A 25,783-nucleotide genomic window follows, 5' to 3' on the forward strand; every position below is an offset into this window, starting at 1 on the left:
ATACTATACACAGCTGCTTGTACTCGGGATCAGCAACCTTCAGCACTACAACTCCAAGCATGCACCATGCTCTAATTCCCATAGCAGTGAATGGAGCATTTTGGAAGTTGTAGTTTCAGAACAGCTGGAGCGCCAGAGGTTGCTGCCCCCTGGTATAAGCAGCTGTGTATAGTATATACTAGGGATCGACCGATTATCGGTTTGGCCGATATTATCGGCCGATATTGAGGATTTTGAACGTTATCGGTATCGGCATCTATTTTGCCGATATACCGATAACGTTTTGGGAACACAGAACGCGCTGCTGACAGCGCTCTCTGTGTTCCCTCCGCAGCACAGGGGAGAAGGAAGCAGTGTCTCCTCCCCCTGTGCTGCTGCTGCCGCCAATGAGGGGATAGAACATAAGAGGAGGGGAGGGGCTGTGGCCGCTGCGCCACCAATGAAGATAAGCCTTTCATTCATTCATATATACAGGAGGCGGGAGCTGGCTGCAGAATCACATAGCCGGCTCCCGACCTCTATGAGCAATAGCTGCGGTCCGCGGTAGTTAACTCCTCAGGTGCCGCGGATCGCAGCTACCGCTGATAGAGGTCGGGAGCCGGCTATGTGATTCTGCAGCCAGCTCCCGCCTCCTGTATATGAATGATCGATAGACTTATCTTCATTGGTGGCGCAGTGCGCCCCCCCCAAGCCCCCCAGTATTAATCATTGGTGGCGCAGTGCGCCCCCCACCCCCATCCCAATCCCGGCCAATACTAAAAACATTGGTGGCGCAGTGCGCCCCCACCCCCACCCCAACCCAGTATTAATCATTGGTGGCAGTGGCCACAGGATCCCCTCTCCCCTGCTCCTCCGATCGGAGCCCCAGCTGTGTAAGCCTGTGGCTCCCATCGGTTACCATGGCAGCCAGGACGCTATTGAAGCCCTGGCTGCCATGTTCAGCTCCATGCTGCTGTGTGCACTATGCACAGAGCAGCAGGGACTGTGTGAGATCCTATTCACCCTGATAGAGATCTATCAGGGTGAATAGGACAAAGGTTCTAGTCCCTAAGGGGGTTAAAAGTTAGTAAAAAAAAAACCACAAAAATATTAAGTATAAATGAAAAAGATTTATAAAAAAAAAATACACATTAACAATAAACAAAAAAAATACACATTAACAATAAACATATTAATTTTCAGCAGATTTGTGTAGGAATTTTTTTATTTTATCAAAAATGAAAATTCCCAGAATATCGGTATAAATTATCGGCTATCGGCCTGAAAGTTCACAAATTATCGGTATCGGCCCTAAAAAATCAATATCGGTCGATCCCTAGTATATACCGGAGGGGGGAGGGGTTATGTCATGCCCAGTTTACACTACTCTACGTGGCAGCCAACACATCAGAAAAAACAAGCAAAATTATTATTCCCCCCCACGCCACTTTTCTGGAGTAAAAAAAAAGTTGCAAACCTCACGTGCCACTTCTACGCCACTCTCGTCACTTTCCCGAAAAGGGTCTGGAGCGATAAAGGGGCAAGGCCAGGGGGCCCAGCACATTTATATTCATTTAAGTCAGCTTTCTTGTGTAAATGAAGACAAAAATCTACAGCACCCAAGCTCTGCACCTGTCATAAATTAGGCACATCTCCTGCCTATGATCCATCTCCCCCATGCCGATCCCTAGTGATGACTGACCTGCCATATCACTGATTGCCAATCGGAATGGGCAAAAGATGAAAGGGCCAAACTAATATAAATGTATCCCGCCCAACAGATATTGTGGTTATATCACTTACCAAATACCACCATAAATCAAAACTGCCTTATTCTAAAGTGATGGGGCAGCCGATAGCAGGCCGCGACGAGAACAAGCCTCCCTAGGGTCACCAGCGATGCCGGGGTGGCTCGTTCCCATTGAGGCCTGCTACTGGAGATTTGTAAGATTGCAGATCCGTAAGCAGAAATTCTGCATAAAAATAAAAAAAAAATACAAAATCAGAACATAAATCTGCACTATTGATCGCAGATTTTGTGCGTATTTTAAGGGTAGGGTCAAACGGAGGATTTTGTCCATGAGAAAATTCTCCGCAAATCCCATGGCAGAATTTTCTGCTGTGGGTTTTCATGCTGAACCGCTGCATTGGACGGAGCGAGATCGCGAGCAGGCTCCCGCTGTGGCTTTGCGTGGGATCCATGTGATAACTGTGCCAAGAATGGACTTGTACATTCTTGGCGCAGTCTTGAAAACCACAGGCTGAAAACAATGCAAGGCGGTTTCAGCGCAGATTTAGCCCGGTTTTCGATAGCGAACTTGCTCTGTGTCAACCTACCCTAATAACCCCATTGAAGTCTATGGGATCCGCACAAACAGTTGACATGCTGCCGATTTTAAAAGCGGCCCCACAGTTTAACGTGTACAAAATACACACCGTGTACAATACATGAGATTTGGCAAATGTCATTCACTTTGTATTCTATGTTATGCTGACGATTATCTGCACGAAAATCTAAACCGTGTACAGTTATTCTAAGGCCATATGAATAAAATCCACATGAAAACAGTGTTTTTGGCACAGATTTCCTGTTTAACCATCCCAGAGCTGAGAAAATCACTCTAAGGCCCCTTTCACACGAGCGAGTATTCCGCGCGGATGCGATGTGCGAGTTGTACGCATTGCACCCGCACTGAAAACCGACCCATTCATTTCTATGAGGCTGTTCAGATGAGCGGTGATTTTCACACATCACTTGTGCGTTGCGTGAAAATCGCAGCATGCTCTATATTTTGCGTTTTTCACGCAACGCAGGCCCCATAGAAGTGAATGGGGTTGCGTGAAAATCGCAAGCATCCGCAGGCAAGTGCGGATGCGGTGCGATTTTCACGCACGGTTGCTAGGAGACGATCAGGATGGAGACCCGATCATTATTATTTTCCCTTATAACATGGTTATAAGGGAAAATAATAGCATTCTGTCTACAGAATGCATAGTAAAACAGCGCTGGAGGGGTTAAAAAAAATATATATATTTTAACTCACCTTAATCCACTTGATCGCGATGCCGGCATCTCCTTCTGTCTCCTTTGTTGAACAGGACCTGTGGTGAGCATTAAATACAGGAACAGGACCTTTGATGACGTCACTCCGGTCATCACATGGTACGTCACATGATCTTTTACCATGGTGATGGATCATGTGATGACCGGAGTGACGTCATCAAAGGTCCTGTTCCTGTACTTAATGCTCACCACAGGTCCTATTCAACAAAGGAGACAGAAGGAGATGCCGGCATCGCGATCAAGTGGATTAAGATGAGTTAAATTATTATTTATTTATTTTTAACCCCTCCAGCGCTGTTTTACTAAGCATTCTGTATTCAGAATGCTATTATTTTCCCTTATAACCATGTTATAAGGGAAAATAATACAATCTACAGAACACCGATCCCAAGCCCGAACTTCTGTGAAGAAGTTCGGGTTTGGGTACCAAACATGCGTGATTTTTCTCACGCGAGTGCAAAACGCATTACAATGTTTTGCACTCGCGCTGAAAAATCGCGGGTGTTCCCGTAAAGCACTTGCACATTTTCCCGCAACGCCCGTGTGAAAGGGGCCTTAGGGAGCCTTCACACGCTGCAGATTTTGTTGCAGGAATTTCTATGAATAAAAATCTGTTCCATTCACCTGAATGTGGCTTGCAAAAATCCATATACGTGCAGCCCCTTTCAAATGAATGGAACCGATTTTCAGTCGTGAAAGCAGAGTGTGACGGCACCCTTTCCGCTTCTCGTTTTGCAGTCCACAAATTGCAGATCCTGGCCATGTGCTTTCCGCATTTTGCAAACCGAAACGCCCTGCCCTCTATAGAACAGTTCTATCATTGTCCGTATCGTGGACAAGAATAGGACGTGTTCTCTATTTTTGCGGATGCTACAGGACAGACATACGAATGCGGACATCACGTGGTGTGATGTCCGCATTTTTACGGCCCCATTGAAGTGAACGATTCCACATCTGACCTGCAAAAAATTCAGATGCGGACCAAAAACCCGTTTGTGTCCATGAGCCCTTAGGCTGAGTTCACACTTCAGTTATTTGGTCAGTTATTTCCATCAGTAAGGCCTCATGCACGTGACCGTTGTTCGGGTCCGCATCTGAGCCGCAGTTTTTGCGGCTCGGGTGCGGACCTATTCATTTCAATGGGGCTGCAAAAGATGCGGACAGCACTCCGTGTACAGTCCGCATCCGTTGCTCCGTTCCGTAGCCCCACAAAAAAAAAAATATATAACATGTCCTATTCTTGTCCGTTTTGCGTACAAGAATAGGCATTTCAACAATGGGCCGACTTTTCCGTAAATTGCAGAAGGCACACGGGAAAAAACGACCGCAAAAAAACGGAACGATCATGTGCATGAGGCCTTATTGTGAACCAAAACCGGGTGCAGGTCAAAAACACAGAACAGGTGCAGATCTTCCCATTCCACCTGATCTCCGAGTAGGCCTCACCACTGGCTTTGGCTCACAATAACTGATCAACATAAGTGTGAACTGACATGATAGGGTTTGTGCACTAATGAGAAGCAGTGCATGTGGCGCCTTACATATGCGGTGCGCTATATAAGCATGAGACTCGGCAGATGGGGTCTGGCGTTTCGGGCTTCCTCTCTCCTGCTGCCATATTCTATATGTGTCTATAACAGCACTGTCCACAATGTACCTCACCTAATTAGGGTGGATTTACACGTGGCGTCAAATTCACATCAAAATCCACTATTGTGGCTTTGGAGGCAGATTTGGCACAGGGATTTCACCCTTTTCAAAAGCTATATCCACGGCGGCCCAGGGATAAGTCTACATGTAGGATACGGGGATTCTGAGGTGTATATGCCACATGTGAATTCACCTTTACATTAGGGATCGACCGATATTGATTTTTTAGGGCCGATACTGATAATTTGAGAACTTTCAGGCCGATAGCCGATAATTTATACCGATATTCTGTGAAATTTCATTTTTGAAAAAAATAAAAAATCCTACACACATCTGCTGAAAATGAATATTTTTATTGTTAAGGTGTAGTTGTTTTTTTTTGTAAATCTTTCTTTTTTTATACTTAATATTTTGGTGTTTATTTTTTACTAACTTTTAACCCCCTTAGGGACTAGAACCCTTGTCCTATTCACCCTGATAGAGATCTATCAGGGTGAATAGGAGCTCACACTGTCCCTGCTGCTCTGTGCTTTGTGCACACAGCAGCATGGAGCTTACCATGGCAGCCAGGGCTTCAGTAGTGTTCTGACTGCCATGGTAACTGATGGGAGCCCCAGGCTTACACAGCTGGGGCTCCTATCGGAGGAGGAGGGGAGAGGGGACCCTGTGGCCACTGCCACCAATGATTAATACTGGGGGGGGGGGGGTTGGGTGGGGGGACGCACTGCGCCACCAATGTTTTTAATACAGGGGGGGGGGTGTGGGGCGCACTGCGCCACCAATGATTAATACTGGGGGACCACACTGCGCCACCAATGAAGATAAATCTCTCATTTATTCATATACAGGAGGCGGGAGCTGGCTGCAGAATCACATAGCCGGCTCCCGACCTCTATGAGCGGTAGCTGCGATCCGCGGCACCTGAGGGGTTAACTACTGCGGATCGCAGCTACCGCTCATAGAGGTCGGGAGTCGGCTATGTGATTCTGCAGCTAGCTCCCGCCTCCTGTTCAATTTGAATGAATAAGTCAACATCCCCTCCTCTTGTCTTCTCTCCTCTCATTGGCGGCAGCAGCATCACAGGGGGAGGGAGACACTGCTTCCTTCTCCCCTGTGCTGCTGAGGGAACACAGAGAGCGCTGAGAGCCGCTCGATCTGTGTTCCCCATACGTTATCGGAATATCGGTAAAATAGATGCAGATACCGATAACGGTCAAAATCCTGAATATCGGCCGATAATATCGGTAAAACCGATAATCGGTTGATCCCTACTTTACATATAGTCACACACAGCAAACGTGTTGTTTCTGGAGCAAGCACATGGATTTCTGCAAGCTCCGCTCAGGTGAATGGGACAGTCACAGAAATGTCTGCAACAAATCTTTGTGAATCGCGAATTTCGATTTTATTTTTCCCATTACGGCATTCACCAAGCAAAATAAATATTTTTCTATCTAGGCTAGTTTCACATCAGCGGCAGAGCTCTCCGATAGGAAAACAGCTGCTAGAGTTCTCCGGATCCGGCATTACTGGATACTGCCACCTGCCCGCTAGACACCATTGACTAAAAGGGATCTGGCAAAGGTTCAGCCGCTACCCAGCAAATATGGCGGGAATCAGCTGGACAAGAAAACCTTGCACACAATGGTATTTGTCTGGCCAACAGCCTGGCAGAGAGGATAGCCGCAGATGTGAGACTAGTTGTGTCATGAAACAAACCAGCACCTGGATCTGAATACTTTTGTAACTGCATGTATCGTAATTAAAAATTTTGTATAGCCAGTGAGTTATTCAATAAAATGTATCTGTATAGCGCCAGCTTTTTTTTTTGTCCATCTTACAGAGCTGGTTGAACACGCCTCAGTTTAAATCTCCTGTTAGGCCCCTTTCACACGGGTGAGAATTCCGCAAGCGGGTGCAATGGTGAGGTGCTGAAGGCATTGCACCCGCACTGACACAAGGGACCTATTGACATCAATGGGGCCCTGTTCAGATGAGCGATGATTTTCACGCATCACATTTGCGTTGCCTGAAAATCTCAGCGTGTTCTATATTCTGCGTTGTTCACGCGGAGTGCGGATGGCGCTGCCGATTTTCCACGCATGGTTGCTAGGAGATGATAGGGATGAGCAATCCCGGACCCCATTAAAGTCGATTCACTGTATTACTTTTCTGTCAGGACCTGCCAAAGGACCTTTGATGACGTAATCAATAGTGAGCGCGGTGACGTCCTTCTGAATGAAGATAGAAGATCCACGTGGTGAACGCGATTACGTCATCAAGGTCCTTTTGCAGGTCTAAAAAAAGAAGATGGCAGACTGCGCAAACAAGAGGATGAGGTGAGTTAATTTTTATTTATTTTTAACCCCTCAAGCCACATTTTAGTAAGCATTCTGTATTCCATGTTATAATGGAAAATAATAAAATCTACAGAATACTGAACCCAAACCCGAACTTCAGTGAAGAAGTCCGGGTTCGGGTCTGGGTACCACATTCAGTTTTTTCTCACGCGCGTGCAAAACGCATTGCACTCGCACAGAAAAAAAACGGAACAATGGAATACGCCTACTCGCACGATTTTCCCTGAACGCACCTGCATCACATCCGGCCCTCATCCGCGACGCCCGTGTGGCAGGTACAAGGAGGAAACTGAGCTGCCAGACTGAAGATAATCTGGCAGAGCAATTACAGCTATGAATGGGGAGATCTCCGGACCCATGTGAGGTACAGGGCTGGTTCTACTTCTGTTAGAGATCCTTATGTACTATATGACATCTGATATTCATTTTTCACATTAATCATGACACAACCCCTTTACCAGTTTGGACATGGCGATACCAATTAGGGGCCTTATGTCAGTTTTTAGTGTAAAGAAGCCCCGTTTTGCAACCTTTTTAAATGCCCCCTGTGCCTAAATTTATTTTTACATGTGCTCTCCCACTGGCGAGTGGCGGTGGCAGGCCATCAGTCACGACAACTTCACTAACGTTTCTACCAGTTTCCTGCCGTAAATGAGGATTCAAATCTATTCCAGTCAGTGGTTGGGGCAGATTTCAATCTAGGAGCGAGGACTATGATGCTCCTAATTTATAGCTAGACCTGCGCCTCATAAATGAAGCCCATCCTACGGCAGTGCAACATGTATGAAGGCCTCATTTCACACGGGCGTCATGTTTTTTGCCCGGATAAGATGCTCGTGCGTTGCGGGGAAAATGCGCGGATTTTCTCCGCACGAGTGCAAAACACTGTAATGCATTTTGCACGCGCGTGAGAAAAATCGGCATGTTTGGTACCCAAACTTCTTCACAGAAGTTCGGGCTTGGGATCGGTGTTCTGTAGATTGTATTATTTTCCCTTATAACATGGTTATAAGGGAAAATAATAGCATTCTGAACACAGAATGCATAGTTAAATAGCGCTGGAGGGGTTAAAAAGATAATAATAATTTAACTCACCTTAATCCACTTGATCGCGCAGCCGGCATCTCTTCTGTCTTCTTTGCTGTGCACAGGAATAGCACCTTTGATCATCACATGGTCCAATCACATGGTTCATCACCATGGTGAGGGACCATGTCTTGTGACGTCACCACAGGTCCTTAGCCGGCAGCTCAACATTACAGAAGAAGACAGAGATCCGCAACTACGCGATCAAGTGGACTCGGGGAGTTAATTATAATTTTTTTTTTTAACCCCTCCATCACTATTTTACTTTGCATTCTGTATTCAGAATGCTATTATTTTCCTTTATAACCATGTTACAGATTGGTCCCCAGCCCCGATCGTCACCTAGCAACCATGCGTGAAAATCGCACCACATCTGCACTTGCTTGCGGATGCTTGCGATTTTCACGCGGCCCCATTCACTTCTATGGGGCCTGCCTTGCGTGAAAAACGCAGAAATATAGAGCATGCTGCGATTTTCACGCAACGCACAAGTGATGCGTGAAAAATCACCGCTCGTGTGCACAGCCCATAGAAATGAATGGGTCCGGATTCAGTGCGGGTGCAATGCGTTCACCTCACGCATTTCACCCGCGCGGACTACTCGCCCCGTGTAAAAGGGGCCTAAGGCCTCATGTACACGACCGTATGTATTTTGCGGTCCACAAAAAGCGGATCCGCAAAAAATACGGATGACGTCCGTGTGCATTCCGCTTTTTGCAGAACGGAACAGCTTGACCCTGATAGAACAGTACTATCCTTGTCCGTTTATGCGGACAATAATAGGCCATGTTCTATCTTTGAACGGAACAGAAAAACGGAAATATGGAAATGGAAGGCATACGGAGTACATTCCGTTTTTTTTTGCTGGATCCATTGAAATGAACACAAAAAACAGAACGGAAACGTTTTCAGTGTTTTGCGGGATGTTTTTTAACAGATCCGTTTTTTCGTTTCAGTAGTGTTTCCGGTTCCATTCCATATTCAGTATACAGTAATTACATTTAAAAAAATTGAGCTGGGCATAAAATTTTCAATAGATGGCTGCCCGCAAAAACCGGAACGGATACGGAAGACATACGGAGTACATTCCGTATGTGTTCTGTTTTTTTTGCGGACCCATTGACTTGAATGGTGCCACGGAACGTGATTTTGCGGGCAATAATAGGACATGTTCTATCTTTGAACAGAACAACGGAAATACGGAACGGAATGCATACTGGAGTACATTCCGTTTTTTTGCAGAAGCATTGAAATGAATGGTTCTGTATAAGGATCTCAAAACACGGCCCCGTATAACGCAACGCAAAAACGTTCATGTGAACGAGCCTTAAGTGTAAGGAAAGTAGGACTACTCCATGAAATGCACAGATCTCGGCTCATCCTCTTGGGTTGTGATATTCTGCTGTTTCAGTTCCATCAGCTGGAGATGATGGAATAATAAACGGACATAGCTGCCAGACAGGGCAGAACTAGAATTCACAGGGCCCCATAGCATAAATAACATAGGGCCCCCACCACCTAGTTAAAGGGGTTATCTCAGCCTGGAAATACCCCCCCCCCCCCCCCCCCCCCCTATTCTACTTACCTGGCTCCCTGCGCCGCTCCTGGTCCCCGCCTGCTTCTCCCCATGCATGGATGACAACATCCGGTGTTGGTGGGATGCTAGGGAAACTCACCGCCGCCACCCGCCTGCCCCCCGACACGGATATTTTAATCAACGCACAAGGAGAAGCAGCGGTGGCCGTGTGGCGACCAGGAGCGACGCAGGGAGCTAGGTAAGGGTACTTTCACACTTGCGTTGTGAAGATGCGGCAGGCAGTTCCGTCGTCGAAACTGGCTGACGAATCCGGAAATCCGTGTGTAAACAGATAGCATTTGTAGACGGATCCGTCTAACAAATGCATTGAAACACCTGATAGTCTCTCAGGTGTCATCCGGAAAACGGATGGTATTTATTTTTTGCATTTTAAAGGTCTGCGCATACGCAAGACCGGAAAACCGAATCCGTTTTGCCGGAACACTTGGCACTAATGCAATTCAATGGAAAATAATGCTGGATCCAGCATTCCAGCAAGTGTTCCGGAATTTTGGACGGAGAAAATACTGCAGCATGCTGCGGTATTTTCTCCGGCCAAATACCGTAAGAGTGACTGAACTGAACTGATGCATCCTGAACGGAATGCTCTCTATTCAGAATGCATTAGGATAAAACTGAAGCGTTTTTTTTTCCGGTATTGAGCCCCTGTGACGGAACTCAATACCGGAAACTTTAACGCTAGTGTGAAAGTACCCTTAGTAGAATCAGTGTGAGGGCGCCCGGGCATATGGGGGGAATTCCAGGCTTGGATAACCCCTTTAAACCAGCAAAATTCAAAGACATGTATAATAGCATCATATATCCACATTATAGCAAAACCGGTACAATGTTCCTGCACCAGATTGCCCCCCTACCCCAACTTCTGGAGCCCATGGCAAGTGCTATGGCTGTAGTTACGCCCCATGCTGCCAGTATGAGATCAATCAGCCGCCCCAAACACCCTGTGTGACCCGTTATGCAGCCCTACATGATATACTACTATTACTAGAGCACAATCTGACAGATGGGGAATATAGGCATGACACGAGCACACCGACGGTCACCCAGCTTTCAATGACTTCTAGTTACAGGTGGCTCCAGGTGACAATGCCATTTATACTACATTGGGGTATTCAGCCAGGTGGACAGACTCATGGTTTTCTCTGAGAATCTAAGAACACTAAACTAGCTAGAAGATAAAAAACAGCCACTCCTGACCGGTTAACCGCCCTGCCCGCTCCAGTGACGGATGACCACCAGACTTTGCTTCCATCCACTTGACCGCTATAGTCAATTAATGGCCTCAGTGGTGATGCTTGCACATGACTGCTGAGGCCAGTGATTGGCTGCAGCGGGACAGAGATGTCACTGCCCCATGGCCAGTGCTGCAGTACATCCTACACAACACCAATCCGCTGCCTGTATAAGGGATGGTCACCACACTACCTGGAATCAGGACACAAGCAGTATGGGGCTGTCTGAACTGGTGCCTGTGAGGGGATGCTCCCAGGGCGACCATCCTCTTCCCTGCTGAGAGGTACTCACTTTTTCCGAGCCTTCTCCTTCTTTCCCCTTCGGCCTCCTCTTCCGGGCCTGCATGGCCAGCACTGGAGAAGAAACAGACAAGACCCGTTCATTAGGAGCACAGTGCCGGCCGGCCGCCTGCGGGGTAAGAAGGGCAGCATGCCGGTTCAGTGTCTTACCCTTCCCCGAGCTCATCTCCCCCTTGTCCTGCGCGCTGCTGCCGGTGCCGGCCGGGGCTCTGTCCACGCAGGCGCAGCCCTCAGCTTCCATGAGATGAATAAGATCGCGCCGTACAACGCGCTGCTTTCTACAGACTGCGTCACCCGCTCCCTCCTCTGACACCTCTCCTAGGCAACCGCTGCCTCCTCGGAGTACAACTGGAGCCGAGAGCGTAGGGGGCGCTCTTGCCTCGAGACTCGTTTGTTTGTGGCTGGGAGGACTGGAGGTCAGGTGGTGGCGGGCGAGAAGGCTGCTCTCCTAAGTGCAGTGAGGGGCTCATGCGCGTGGTCGCCTCCCGGCTACGTTATTTTCTTGGCGGACACGTGCTGTACGTTGGCCGCTTCCAGCCCCCAGGGCCGGTGACAGGTCAGTGCTGTGCAGACAATGCGGGGCCTGTGACGGTGCTGGACTGTGTACAGGTGCCGTGTCGCCGTGTACTGGTACTGCTGTCGTGACTGCTTGGTTTCACATGTACTGTATGGCGATAGGCGAGTCCTGCAGTTGGGAGACGCACAATACATGTGATCACATGGGACACTTGGGATCCTCTTTGCCTGTATACTGTGTGTCTCATATACTAGGCCATCCCAGAGCGTACACGTTGGATTCACATTCCGTTTTTTGCATGACAGAAATTGGAGTCTATGACCTCAGATTTTGGCTACAGATTTGCTGTGATGGCAGATTGGTATCAGGATCATTTAATGAGGCTAATCCTCGGTGTTTCCATATGAAATAAGCAGGATGAGGCCTCATGCATATGATGGCAGTTGTTTTTCTCGGCCTCAGTTCCGTTTTTTTTTGCGGATAGCATGGGGACCCATTCATTTCAATGGGTCAGCAAAAAAATGCTGATAGTTAATCAGTTTGTGTTCTGCGTCCGTTGTCCGTGTTTCCCTTCAGCAAATAAAATAGTGCATGTCCTACTTTTTTCACATTTGGGGACAAGGATAGGCATTTATTACAAGGGATCTGTGGAAAAAACGGATCCTTCAAAAAAAGCGGATGCAAAAAACAACTGTTGTGTGCATGAGGCCTAAACCTTATTTCCGCATGCAGCCAGAACTGCATATGAATGGGGTTGTGGAAACCACAGATATAGGCCTCATGCACGCGACCATATGTGTTTTGTGGTCTGCAAATTGCGGATCCACAAAAAAAACAGATGGCATCTGTTTTTTTTTTTTTTTTGTGTGGATCCATTGTAATAATTCCTATCCTTGTCCGCAAACTAGATATATGGATATAGGATATGCACTATTTTTTTTTTTTGCGGGGCTACGGAACGGACATACTGATGCGGACAGCACATGGTGTGCTGTCCGCATTTTTTGCGGACCCATTGAAATGAATAGGTCTGCATCCTATCAGCAAAAAAAACGGAACAGACAAGGAAACAAAATAAGGTTGTGTGCATAAGGGCCATAGGAGGGGGATTTCATGTAGATTTAGGATTTTGACAAGAGCCTTAGGCCCCTTGCAGACGAGCGTGTCCGGATGCATTGTGAATGCGTTTAAGTGAAAAAATGCAGGATTTTGCAAACAGTCGGTTTTGTCTGCAATCGTGTTCAGTTTTTATTGTGCGAGTGCAATGCGATTTTAATGCGTTTTTCATTACGCGTGATAAAAAAAACTGAAGGTATATAAACAACATCTCTTAGCAACCATCCGTAAAAAAACGCATCGCATCCGCACTCACTGTCCTCTCCAGGTCCCGGCGGTCTCTGCAGCAGGCACCCTCCCATGTCTTCTCCGGCCCGCTCTGTCACATGACTGCATGTAGCGTCAGGTCAAGGTGCGCACACTACATCCTGGGGCTGTAAGCAGTCAGGACAATGCAGCACAGGCCCAGAGACACTGAGTACTGGCAGCGCTCGCAGCGTTTCACTCCAAGATCGGGCTGGACAGGAGCTGTGAGTGCTTGATCAGCGACAGGGCCCCAACTCTATTCGCCGGATTAACCCCTTTGATGCCGCGGTCATTGCTGATTGCTGCATCTAATGGGTTACAAAGGTAGGGAGCTCCCTCTCTCTACCCATCTGCTCCCATGATGCAATCATGGGGTGCCGATGGTTGCTAAGGCAGCCCAAGGCCCCTACAAAGGCCTCGAGCCTGTCAGCTAGGCAGGCCTATCAGGACCAGCCCACAAGGTGTGTCGGTGTAAAACTGGCAGTTCCAACGCAGTACAATACAGCATGTATTAGGCAGTACAAGGTGCTCTTTCTCTTCTGCACCTTGCTGTGTGCCCAAACAGCAGGTTACTACCACATATAGGGTGTTGCTGTATTTAGGAGAAAATGAGTAACAAATTGTGGCATGATTTTTGTTTTGCCTTTTGTAAAAATTTGAAATCTGGGCCTTAGGGCTCTTTCACACTTGCGTTCTTGTCTTCCGGCATACAGTTCCGTCGTCGGGGCTCTATGCCGGAAGAATCCTGATCAGGATTATCCCCATGCATTCTGAATGGAGAGAAATCCGTTCAGGATGCATCAGGATGTCTTCAGTTCCGGAACGGAACGTTTTTTGGCCGGAGAAAATACCGCAGCATGCTGCGCTTTTTGCTCCGGCCAAAAATCCTGAACACTTGCCGCAAGGCCGGATCCGGAATTAATGCCCATTGAAAGGCATTAATCCGGAGCCGGCCTTAAGCTAAACGTTGTTTCGGCGCATTGCCGGATCCGACGTTTAGCTTTTTTTGAATGGTTACCATGGCTGCCAAGACGCTAAAGTCCTGGCAGCCATGGTAAAGTGTAGTGGGGAGCGGGGGAGCAGTATACTTACCGTCCGTGCGGCTCCCCGGGCGCTCTAGAGTGACGTCAGGGCGCCTCACGCGCATGGATGACGTGATCGCATGGACACGTCATCCATGCGCATGGGGCGCTCTGACGTCATTCTGGAGCGCCCCGGGAGCCGCACGGACTGTAAGTATACCGCTCCCCACTACTACTATGGCAGCCAGGACTTTAATAGCGTCCTGGCTGCCATAGTAACACTGAACGCATTTTCAAATGCTTTCAGTTCACTTGCGTTTTTCCGGATCCGGCGGGCACCTCCGGCAAATGGAGTGCACGACTGATCCGGACAACGCAAGTGTGAAAGAGTCCTAAAGCAACTTTTTATTGGAAAAAAATTGAAATTTTTCATTTTCATAGCCAGGTGTTCCCAAATTCTGTGAAATGCTTGTGGGGTCAAAGTGCTCAGTGCTTCCCTACATGAATTCCTTGAGGTATGTCGTTTCCAAAATGGGGTTTCCACCTTAGGGCAAGGGTCAGCAACCTTCAGCACTCTAGATGTAAAATGACAACTCCCAGGATGCTCCATTCACTTCTGTGGGAATTCTGAAAACGATTAAGAAAGTGTGCATGCTGGGAGTCGTAGTTTCACCACAGCTGGAGTGCTGAAAGTTGCTGATCCCTGCCTTAGGGACTCTACAAATGTGACATGGCGCTTGAAAACCATTCAAGCAAAAAGCATATGGCGCCCCTTTCCTTCTGAGACCACATATGGGGTGTTTCTGTAAGCTGCAGAATCAGGGTAATAAATGTTGAGGGTTGTTTTGCTGTTAACCCTTGCTGTGTAACAGGAAAAATTGCTTAAAATGGATAATCTGCAAAAAAGTGACATTTTGAAACTTCACCTCCATTTTCCTTTAATTCTTGTGAAACATATAAAGGGTTAACAAAATATGTAAAATCAGTTTTCAATAGTTTGAGGGGTGTTATTTCTAAAATGGGGTAATTTGAGTGTTTCTATTATATAAGCCCCTCAAAGTCACTTAGAAACTGAATTGGTCCTTAAAGGGGTAGTCTGGGTTCAGGGCTGAACCTGGACATAGCCCCACTTTCACCCAGACAGCCCCCCTAATATGAGCACTGGAGCATTTCGCTGTATAGCGCAGGGCAAGGTCTGTTTGTTTATAGTTTTCACACTGCTAGACGGAGGCTTCCGCCCCGCAGTGTGTTCGGTGACGTCACCGCGACTGATAGGCCTAGCTTTTCCCATGGAGAGCGCGGTGCGTCACCGGATCTCCAAAAAAAAGCCTTTGCTCTGCGCAGGGAAAAGAGCATCGGAGCATTTCATATAAGGGGAGCTGTCTTAAAAGCGGAGAAAATCACATTTTCTGTAAGTTTTTTTTATTTTTTATAAATAAAGGTAAAACATATCATTCGCCAGTAATTTGAAATACAATATGGCACAAGAAAACAATCTTAGAATGGCTTGGATAAGTTAAAGCGTTCCATGGTTGTTATCATATAAAGTGACAAATGTCAGATTTGCAAAATTAGGCTGTCGGTGAAAAATTTTAGGTTTCTGAAGGGGTTAATGCAGCGTTTTTTTGCATCAAAATGACAGACACCATGACACAAGTTAGATCCTGTTACAAGTCATTGGGGTTTTTTTGGTGGCGGTGCTTTACAGTGCCATATCTGTTTTAAGCAGAAACCACAACACAGATGTGAACAGGGCTCTGGAAAATAATGTTGAGGACCTGTCCACAGGATAGGTCATCAATATCACATCAGTGGGGGGGTCTGGGTCCTGGCACCCCTGCCAGTCGGCTGTCTTAGGAATGCGGTGGGCTCTTACCGTACCAAGCTGAGCACTTTACATTGTATAGCAGATGTGCTTGATATCGAAGCTCGGCCCCAAACGCTTGAATAAGGCTGAGCTGCAAATCGACCACACGGCCAATGTACGCTGACGTCACATGGCCTGGAAAGAGCGCCTGGCCTCTTCTAATAGCTGATCGGTGGGGGTCCCGGGTGTCTGATCCCGCTGATCTGATATCCAGAGGATAGTTCATCAATATTACTTCCAGAGTAACCCCATTAAGTTTGGCATCTCATTATTTTTAAAGGTTCATTTACTTTGTAAAGATCTATTTTTCTTCTATCCATCAGATTTAAGTAAAAAGTTCCACAGTGCCTTCCGAAATATGGAGTCTGTTGAAATGACAACCATTTCACTGAAACGCCACCTTACATCTGAAGACCTCCCCACAGATGAAACCAAGAAGCAAAGACTTTCAGACATTGATTTTACTGCTGAATCTGATGGCACGCTTCAGGGAACTGTTCTCAAAACCAAAAAAGCCATAGAAACAGAAATTATTGCTGAAGCTCAACTCTCAAAAGCAGAGGAGGATGATGGGAGTGAAGGAGAAGATGAACTCTTGGAGGGGGAGCCTGGTGATGGGGACCCTGAAAGCTTTGCCGACATGATGAAATATGGGTTGACTGAACTTGACGTTGGGATCATTAAATTTGTCAGTTCTCATGAAGGCTTCTCTGGAATCCTGAAGGAAAGGTAATATCATTGCTTCACCGTATGTCCATTGGGGCTTTGTCACTTTTGGAACTTGAAATATATTAAAGGTCTGTTCTTGGATAGGCCGTCGATATTTGATCCTACACCCCTGCCTCCCAGCTTTTCCCAAGCATTGTGGCGCCAGAACTACAGCTCTGCCCATTGTGTAGGGGATGGAGCTGGTTAATGCAGTGCTGCCGTCATCTATTTCAGTGGGAGCACAGCTGCAGTAACCAGCTTTGTCCAATACAAAATGAACAGAGCTGTTTAGTTTTGGTGCTACTTGGGGTTACTGGATGTGCGGGGTTTTGGAATTGAAGACCCATCCTGAGGTTAGGCCATCCATATTAAAATTCTGGAATACCTCTTAAATTTTGTTGGCATGTAGTATCAATTGGTAACATTTGTGTACACTATAGTAGAAACTTTTTAAACTTCTTTTCAGCTACTCTTATACTGCCAGCTATGTGATCGTGCCTCTACTTGTCCAAAAGTGAGCTTAAAGGGACACTAAACTCAGAATCCAAACAAAAGAACAGCCAACAAGCTGGAACATAATCTCCTTATGTGTCTGTATTTGCTCTTGTGTCATCAGATATCACAGTTGCAGACAATAGAAAATAAAGTAGAAAAGCAGCACGTTGTTCTCTCAGGCTGCAGCCATGACTTCTCTCCCCCTTTGATGCTAGTGCATGTGAACCAGGACATTTAGGAGGATGAGGCTGGGTTTAGTCTGCACAGTGAGCATGGCCATTTTGTTGGATGGTTGCCAAATGTAAAAAATAAATTTGGTAACCGTGCCAATAATACATACATCTGCTTAGTTCTGCAGTGATCATTCTTCCCTTCAGTGCATAGTTGTGCAGATCAGTCTTTCAGCAGCTTTTAAAACCTGGGGAGCATGTGAGTTATGCTGGAGATCAAACTACATATATAGTATATACCCACGGTTATCCTGGTATTGTATTTATGGATGTAGTGTATACAGAATTAGTATGTCATGTGTGGCCTCTTTTACATCTCTGCAGAGGCGGTTACCCAGCTTTCCCAGGCTGCTGAATTCCACATTTTCCTAATTATGTAATGACAAATCCTGTCATAAAGCTAGACCAACTTGCCATTCAGGGTCGAGAAAAAGCTGGGTGACGACTGTAGACATGCATTGGTGACAACAGATTATGTTGGCCTTGTGCCATGTGATAGATTCACATCAGGATAGCTTTGTATTTATATCGCCAATATGCCCCCAACATGGCCTCACAGAGATTGTTACCCAGCTTTTCCAGGCTGCAGAATGCCAGATTAGCCTATCTATGAACTGGTAAATCCCCAATAAGGGGAAAAGCTGAATAAGAAATCCTACTGACAAATCCTTTATACTGTAGAATAGTTATGGGAAAGTTGGGTAACATATTATTTGGATCTGTAATAGGGACTGACAAATACTAAATCTACCTATATAAATCCTTCTCCCCACTCTCAAAAACAGCCATAGCTGCACAGATTTGCCTTTTTGTGTCCTGGGATAGCGGGCTTAAAACTTTGTGGAGCTGTAATAGAGAATGCAGAATATTAAATCTTCCAAGATAAATCCCACTCCTCACTCCTAAATAGCGCCATAGCAATGCAGATTTGCCTTTCAGGATCCTGGGAAAGCGGGGTTTACACCATATGAAACTGTAATGGAGATTGCAGAATACTAAATCTACCAAGATAAATTCCGGTCCTGACTCCTGAATAGTGCCACAGCTAGGCAGATTTGTATTTTCCAGCTGGGAAAGCTGGGTTACTTACAGAATATAATAGTAACAGTCTCTAGATAGTGTGTAGAGATCCACAAGACTTGTAAGTTAGCTTCCAACACTGATGAATGTCCTATTTACCTAGGCAGACTGAGAAATCCCTCCTGCTTGTATAGGCCACCTTGACATTCAGGTACCTGGGAGAGCTGGGTAGCACTTCTGTAGTGTCAGTGCCCTGGTACTGTATGGTATGCCTGTAATATACAAGGGGAGGTTTTGCAGTTTCCACCGTGCTCTGACTTTCCATTGAAGTAAATGGTATGTTAAGCTGCTCCCATTCCTGTTTTGTCTGTGAGCTTTCGCAAATGCACAATGCTAGTCCCCAGCCGAAGATGGAGGGGCTGGGGGGAAGGGGGCACTTCATGATCTGTAGCTGCTTGCAGGTATCCATGCAGAAAGAGCTAAAGACAAGCTTTCCTTAGCAGGTTATTGCCAGTGTTTTTCTTGTTTTCCTGGTTTAGTGGCCCTCTAAAATTTCTTTATATCACGCACCGTTATAATTGCTCAACTATTAAAGGGGTTATCCCGATTTTCAGCCAGGTAGCCCCCCTAATATGAGCATCGGAGCCTCCATTGCTCTCCTTTGCCCTACTCTGGATTGCTCAGGGCAAGGGCTGTTTATATATTTTTTATACTGCTAGATCAAGGCTTCCGCCTAAAAGTGTTCCTGGTGACGTCAGAGGCTAGGGCAGCACTAAAGCCCCCCCCCCCCCCATTAGTGCCGCTGATGTCACTGGGCTAACTGCTAGGCGGGAGCCTTCTCCTAGCAGTCTTTATGGACAGCCCGGTACATCACCGGATCTCCAAAAAAAAGCCTTTTCCCTGTGCAATTTAGTGCAGGACAAAAGAGAGCATTGGTGCATGAAATGCTCATATCAGGGGAGCAGTCTGGGTGAAAATGGGGATATATCTGGCTTCAGCTCTGAACCCGGACAACCCCTTTAATCAGAATCCTGCTTTTTGGTCCTTATTAGTCAATTAATACAAAAGGATTGTTGCATTTTAAGAATTGCTCAAGGGAATTAGGGAGACCCTAACTGAAATATGCAGGTCCAGTCATTTTCTTAAAATCATTTTGAGGAGCATGAGCCAAGTGCTGGAGTCCTGAAGATCAGCCATCAATATCAAAATCCCATAGAGACCCCTTGAGTTGTCCTGTTTACTGTCATAATTTGTGCCATAGATGAAGATACTATTTAAAGGGAACCTGTCACCGGGATTTTGTGTATAGAGCTGAGGACATGGGTTGCTAGATGGCCGCTAGCACATCCTCAATATCCAGACCCCATAGCTCTGTGTGCTTTTATTGTGTAAAAAAAAACGATTTGATACATATGCAAATTAACCTGAGATGAGTCCTGTATGTGAGATGAGTCAGGGACAGGACTCATCTCAGGTTCATTTGCATATGTATCAAATCGTTTTTTTACACAATAAAAGCACACAGAGCTATGGAGACTGGATATTGTGGATGTGCTAGCGGCCATCTGGCAACCCATGTCCTCAGCTCTATACACAAAATCCCGGTGACAGGTTCCCTTTAAGCAGAGAAAATAAGAATAGCCGTATGATTTTGAAAATAAAATTTCAGATTCATCCTAATGCTTATATATTATTTAATTTCTTTTTTAGATATTCCGATTTTGTTGTACATGAAATCGGAAAAGATGGAAAGATCACTTACTTGAATGATTTATCTGTTCCAGCAGATGATGAGGTAAATCTCAATATTTTTATGTTTGCTTAATAAATTTTTTGTCTTTCTTAGTAAATTGATGTTTTTTCTCTTTATAGGATCCATCAGAAGACATTTATTCAGTCTTATCAGAGGATGAAAAGAAGCGTTTGGAAGACCTTCAGCTCTTTAAAAATAAAGAATCCAATGTATCTATAGAGGTAATGTTGTCACTATGAGTCTACCGTGGCCTTGCTGTGGGTTTAACTGACCCGAACCCAATGCAACATAGAGCCAGGTGCTGTGCTGTGTAAATTCTGAAACTAGGAACGGGTTGTAAACTGAATATCAGGGATCTGAAGATAATTGAAGGAATGAGAATTGCAGCCTAAGGCTACAATATACAGGCATCGGCCGCTTGTGCACCGCATCATGGATGTGGGCCCATAGTCTTGAATGGGTCTGCAATCTGGAAGGTGCGGTGTGGAATGGAGACGTGGGGTTTCTCTTCGTGCCTCTGCACTGCAAAAAAATAGAACGTGTTCTGTTTTTTGTTTTTTTTTGTGCTGTGGACGGATCACAAACCCATTCAAGTTGAATGGGTCTGGATCCGTCTGCGGCAGCTGCACGGATGGTGTCCATGCATCAGGGACAGCAAATTGCCGTGTGCATGAGACCTAAAAGGAAACTCCATTTAAGAAGTAGATCATATAAGTTTGGAGCAACTTAATTGGCTAATGCAACTGTTGGCTCAAGTGACACAAATTTTTCCTATCCTGATTATTATTTTTATATTAATTATTTTCACGTTTACTTTTATTAAGTGCGGTTGTTGCATGCATCAGCATGAAACTTCTGTTCATTTCACTGCTACAGTCATTGATTTGCAGAAATAAACGCAACTCCCTATATTGATTTTCTGTTGCACAGCTTCAGCATTTGCATGGCTATGTAAGAGAACACTAGCTTAAAGAGGTTCTCCAAGAGTGAATAACCCCACCTACAATGCCTGGACCCGTCATATTGACATTACTTACCTGGTTTCCGATACCAGTTTCCTCCTGAATCGCTCTACGCTATCTTTGCATTTCCCCTGCCTGCAGAAATCAACATTTGTTGATGAAAGGGGTGCAGCCAGTAGCAGGCCGCGGCAGTGACCTAGCGCCCTTTTGTAACGTATGACGTCTTAGTGAGGGTAGCATAGTGCAGGTGATGGGTTCCTTTTTAACCAGAGAAAAAGTGATTTAAAAGGGATCAAGCAATGGTGTGCTTTAAAGCCAATACTCCACATGACCAAATGTAGATAAATGGACATCTGTTTGTATCTGATTCTTCAGAAAGTCTGAGACGACTCGTTTCGGGGTTAAACCGCCCATCATCAGGTCAAATAGACGTGTAAAACAAACTAAATACGAAGGATGTATATACCCACAAGTGCAGGAGTTGCTGCCCACAAAAGGTTCTAAGTGCAACACCATCCCACCACTTGTTCTGATTCAAGAATATCTGAGGCCCCAAATGGTACACAATTGTTAAAAGATCACTCCTGTGTACCTGTACGTATCAGATTCTGTGTTGGCTAAAACTCATCTAAATCAATGTCACAGGTCATAACAGAAATACTTCTGTTGTACATTGGCGGCCCATGTCCATTGCTGCCCTGCTACTTCTATTGGGAACTTTATTAATCAAACTACTACTATGCCCCCATATTTGCCCTCACCAGCACTCCCCTTATCTTCTTGCTCTGTCCAGTTGCACAGTTGCTTCTAATTGTTAATCAGCTTCTGCTCTATATGCTGGACTGCCCTCTCACTTGTTGCTGCAGCTTAGGTTCCTAGTTTACCAGCAAAGGAGTGCTATTCAGATTGTTTCCATGGGTACCAAACTTCAAACATTTACCTGTTAACAGACTGGCCCATGACCAACCAAGATAGAACCAATGATAACAGTAAATTAACCCTGAAAAAATATGTCCTCACAAAACATATGGCTGTACTGGTACTTTGAGGCTGTCCGAAAGCAACATGGTGCCCCGTAATCCAATCCATCAGAATCTGCCCTGCAAAAGCCAAAAGGTGGTCTTTCCCTTCTGAACCCTGCAATGTACCCAAACAGCAATCAGAGTCTTCCTAACAATTTGACATGTGCTGTGTCTCAGATGGCTTTTTATTTACAATTGGTCACTAAGACCGTTAATGTCCCTAGGTTGACACGTGTTACTAGATATAAAATTTAACATTTAATCCTTGTCCTTTAAAATAACTAGAACTCTATATTTAAAATAATCAGCTATGCCTGCTTTGTATGTATCGATAGTCACAGTCGGTCAGATTGTTAGGTGAATCCACTAGGGGGCACTCCTTGCCTGTAGCTGTTTAATCTCACTTGCCTTTTCTTATGGCGTCAAAGTGCTCAGTTGGTGCGCTCTGTTAATATACACAGTGCGCTGCCTCCTAACAGCAAATGTCCTCATGGGATACACTACTAATACTAATATTCCTATCAGACCTCTATCTTAGCTAGGCATAAACTGGCTAAAACTCAGATGGCACTGACATGTGCTGTGTCTCAGATGGCACAAGCTGGGCACAGGATATTGGGCACTAAAATGCCAAAGAATTTTTATTTTGCTCATTTATTTCAGCAAATTTCCTGGAGCATCAAAATGCTTACTCCACCCCTTGATAAATAACCTAATCGGTGTAGTTTCCAAAACTTGGTTCCCCCTTGAGTACAGGTACAGTGGCACCCAAAAACCATTCCAGCAAAATCCTTGCACCAAAAGCTAAATGGTGCTCCTTCCCTTGTGAACCCTACCATGTGCCTATACGGCAGCTAACATCCACATTTATGACATTTCCATACCGGGTAGAACCTGCTTGTGAATTCAAGTAATGCGATGTGAGTCTCATCATGAGCTTGGCATAGCAGTGGGAAAATAGCAATTGTGCAGTCTGCTGCGCTTTAATTTCTGCAAAATATCTGTGACATCAAAATGCTCACTCCACCCCATAATGCCTTGAGAGTTTCCAAAATGGGGTTACTTCTCTATAGTTTTAGCACAAGTGGTGTAAATCACTACATTGGACCTCAAATGCGCATGGTGCTCTTTTACTCACGAGCCACATGTAGGGTGTTTCTAAACTCAGGAAACGCTGTATAAGGCGTCATGCACACGACCGTGCTGGGTTTTACGGTCAGCAAATTGCAGATCTTCAAAACACGGATGCCGCCCGTGGGCCTTCCGCAATTTGCGTAACAGAACGGGCGCCCATAATAGAAATGCCCCAATTTTTTTATTTATTTTTTTTGCGGGGCCACGCAACGGCACAACTGATGTGGACAGCACACAGAGTGCGGTCTGCATCTTTTGCGACCCCATTGAAGTGAATGAGGCCGCATTTTTTGCGGACCAAAACAGCGTTCATGTGCATGAGGCCTAATAAGAGAGTTGACTTTTCACGCTGGCACACAATGGGCACAACATTGGGGACTGAAATGGCAAAGTAATAGTAACATAGGAAATAAAGATTGACACTAGTATTTTACAGCAACCGGAATTATTTGTCATGAGCTGTGACATAGCTAAAACTCATATCTAAAGCAAACACAGAATCTGATATGTACAGGTATACAAGGGTGATTTATTTTTATTTTATTTTTTTCTTTACATTCTACATTTTCTTTTCATTACAATTTGAGATGTGTTTGAGAACAAGTGGTGGGATGGAGTTGCACTTTGACTCTCCCACTTGTGTGTGTATATATGTTCAGCTGTATTGTGTTTGTTTTATATTTACATTTGACCTGATTGAGGTTTTAACCCCAAAACACGTTGTCTGTTGGACTTTCTGCGGCATCAAATTAAGATGGATGTCCTTTTATCTACATTGGATCATATGGAGTATTGGTTTGAAAGTGCACAGGTTTTTTTTGTTTTTGTTTTTTTCACTTTTTTTCTCTGGCTTCAGATGGTGGATTTCTGGTAACTGTATCCTTGAGCCCTGAGGGCTAGTCAAATATGCCTCACTTGTGTTGCACACAACCACCTCAGATGAGCACCTTTAATCTTGGAAATAGGGGGTCATATCACCCTCCTTTTTTTTTTTTTTTTTTTTTTTTTTTTTTATAATCTTTATCAGCAAAATTTCCACAGAAAACCACAGAAATTACCAAGCTCACCCACGCAGTTAAGTTTGGGGAGTTTCGTGAGAACCATACTCTTGCAATCAGAAGATGAGCCATAAACAATATTCTGGTGAGAGGTACCCTAGAATCCTTAGTGCAGTTCATTATGGAGGTATCATTTAATATGCAAAGTTGTGGAGACATTGTGATCCGTATCCCTAATTTTTGTAGTATATATTCAGAAATTAAATTCCAATAAACTCCTATCTCTGAACAAGACCAAAACATCTGCCAGAAATCGGCTTCAGGTAAATTACATCTTGGACAATTAGAATTGTCCTTCAACCCACATTTATTCAACCAAATCGCGTGATATATGTTCTGTGTTTAATATTAAATTGGACTACTACGTGATTAAAGTTATGAGATGCGAATCTTAAAGTGGTTCTGCACTTTTATTTAACTGATGATCTATCCTCTGGATACATCATCAGCTTCTGATCAGCAGGGGTCCGACACCCGGGACCCCCGCCGATCAGCTGTTTGAGAAGGCAGCGGCGCTCCAGCAGCGCCGTGGCCTGCTCACTGTTTACCGCCGGCCCACTGACGTCACGACTAGTATCAACTAGCGTGGGCGGGGCTAAGCTCCATTCAAGTGAACAGAGCTTAGGCCCGCCCACACTAGTTGATACTAGTCGTGACGTCAGTGGGCCGGCGGTAAACAGTGAGAAGGCCGTGGCGCTGCTGGAGCACCGCTGCTTTCTCAAACAGCTGATCAGAAGCTGATGATCTATCCAGAGGATAGATCATCAGTTAATTGAAAGTGCAGAACCCCTTTAAGTTACCAAATATATTTTCCCAGTCTAGTGTAGTGCTATTAAGGAAGTCAGCCTCCCAGGTTTTTTGGCCAGTGGAGACTAAGCTCCCAAACAGCGACTTACTTAATAATCCTATAAAAATAAGAAATCTTCACATTACCACATGACCTACTCATCATATCTTCTTCAGTGTACATGAATCAATTATCAATCTTGATTTATCTTTAAAGGGGTATTCCCATCTTAATGATCACTGTTAAATCTGTTAATGATTTAACAGTGATAATTTTTCTAAATATATTTAATTAGCTACCGGTAATTCCCACCCCTTAGAAGAAAATCACCATATACTTACCTGACTGTTGTCTTCCGTCTCCCCTGGTTACGGCCACCGCTCTTCTCAGGAATCGCGGTGGCCGCGCTTGCGCAGACGACTTCTTCTCTTCTCCAGGCCGGCCGCGCGCAGCCCCGAAAGCGCACGCCGAGGCCGCGCATGCGCTATGGTGATTTCTTCCTGGCCAGTATAGTATACTTGCCAGGAAGAAGTCACCAGGGAGCATGCGCGGCGGCGTGCGCGTTCAGTCCAGTGCGC

At 45.5% G+C, this 25,783-nt stretch overlaps 1 protein-coding gene across 1 annotated transcript in view; it reads left to right on the plus strand.

Moving 5' to 3' along the window:
* Positions 1-11,650: 11,650 nt before the first annotated feature.
* The window catches only part of PUS7 (pseudouridine synthase 7), a 69,179-nt gene continuing 55,046 nt past the window's right edge, over positions 11,651-25,783 (plus strand). The window contains exons 1-4 of the mRNA XM_040412626.1: positions 11,651-11,824; positions 16,360-16,765; positions 20,200-20,284; positions 20,362-20,463. Of these exons, the coding sequence (XP_040268560.1) occupies positions 11,737-11,824; positions 16,360-16,765; positions 20,200-20,284; positions 20,362-20,463 (681 nt within the window). The 5' untranslated portion in view covers positions 11,651-11,736. The remainder of the gene's footprint in view (positions 11,825-16,359; positions 16,766-20,199; positions 20,285-20,361; positions 20,464-25,783) is intronic.

Source organism: Bufo bufo, chromosome 1, assembly GCF_905171765.1.
Source record: "Bufo bufo chromosome 1, aBufBuf1.1, whole genome shotgun sequence".
Taxonomy (NCBI): Eukaryota; Metazoa; Chordata; class Amphibia; order Anura; family Bufonidae; genus Bufo; species Bufo bufo.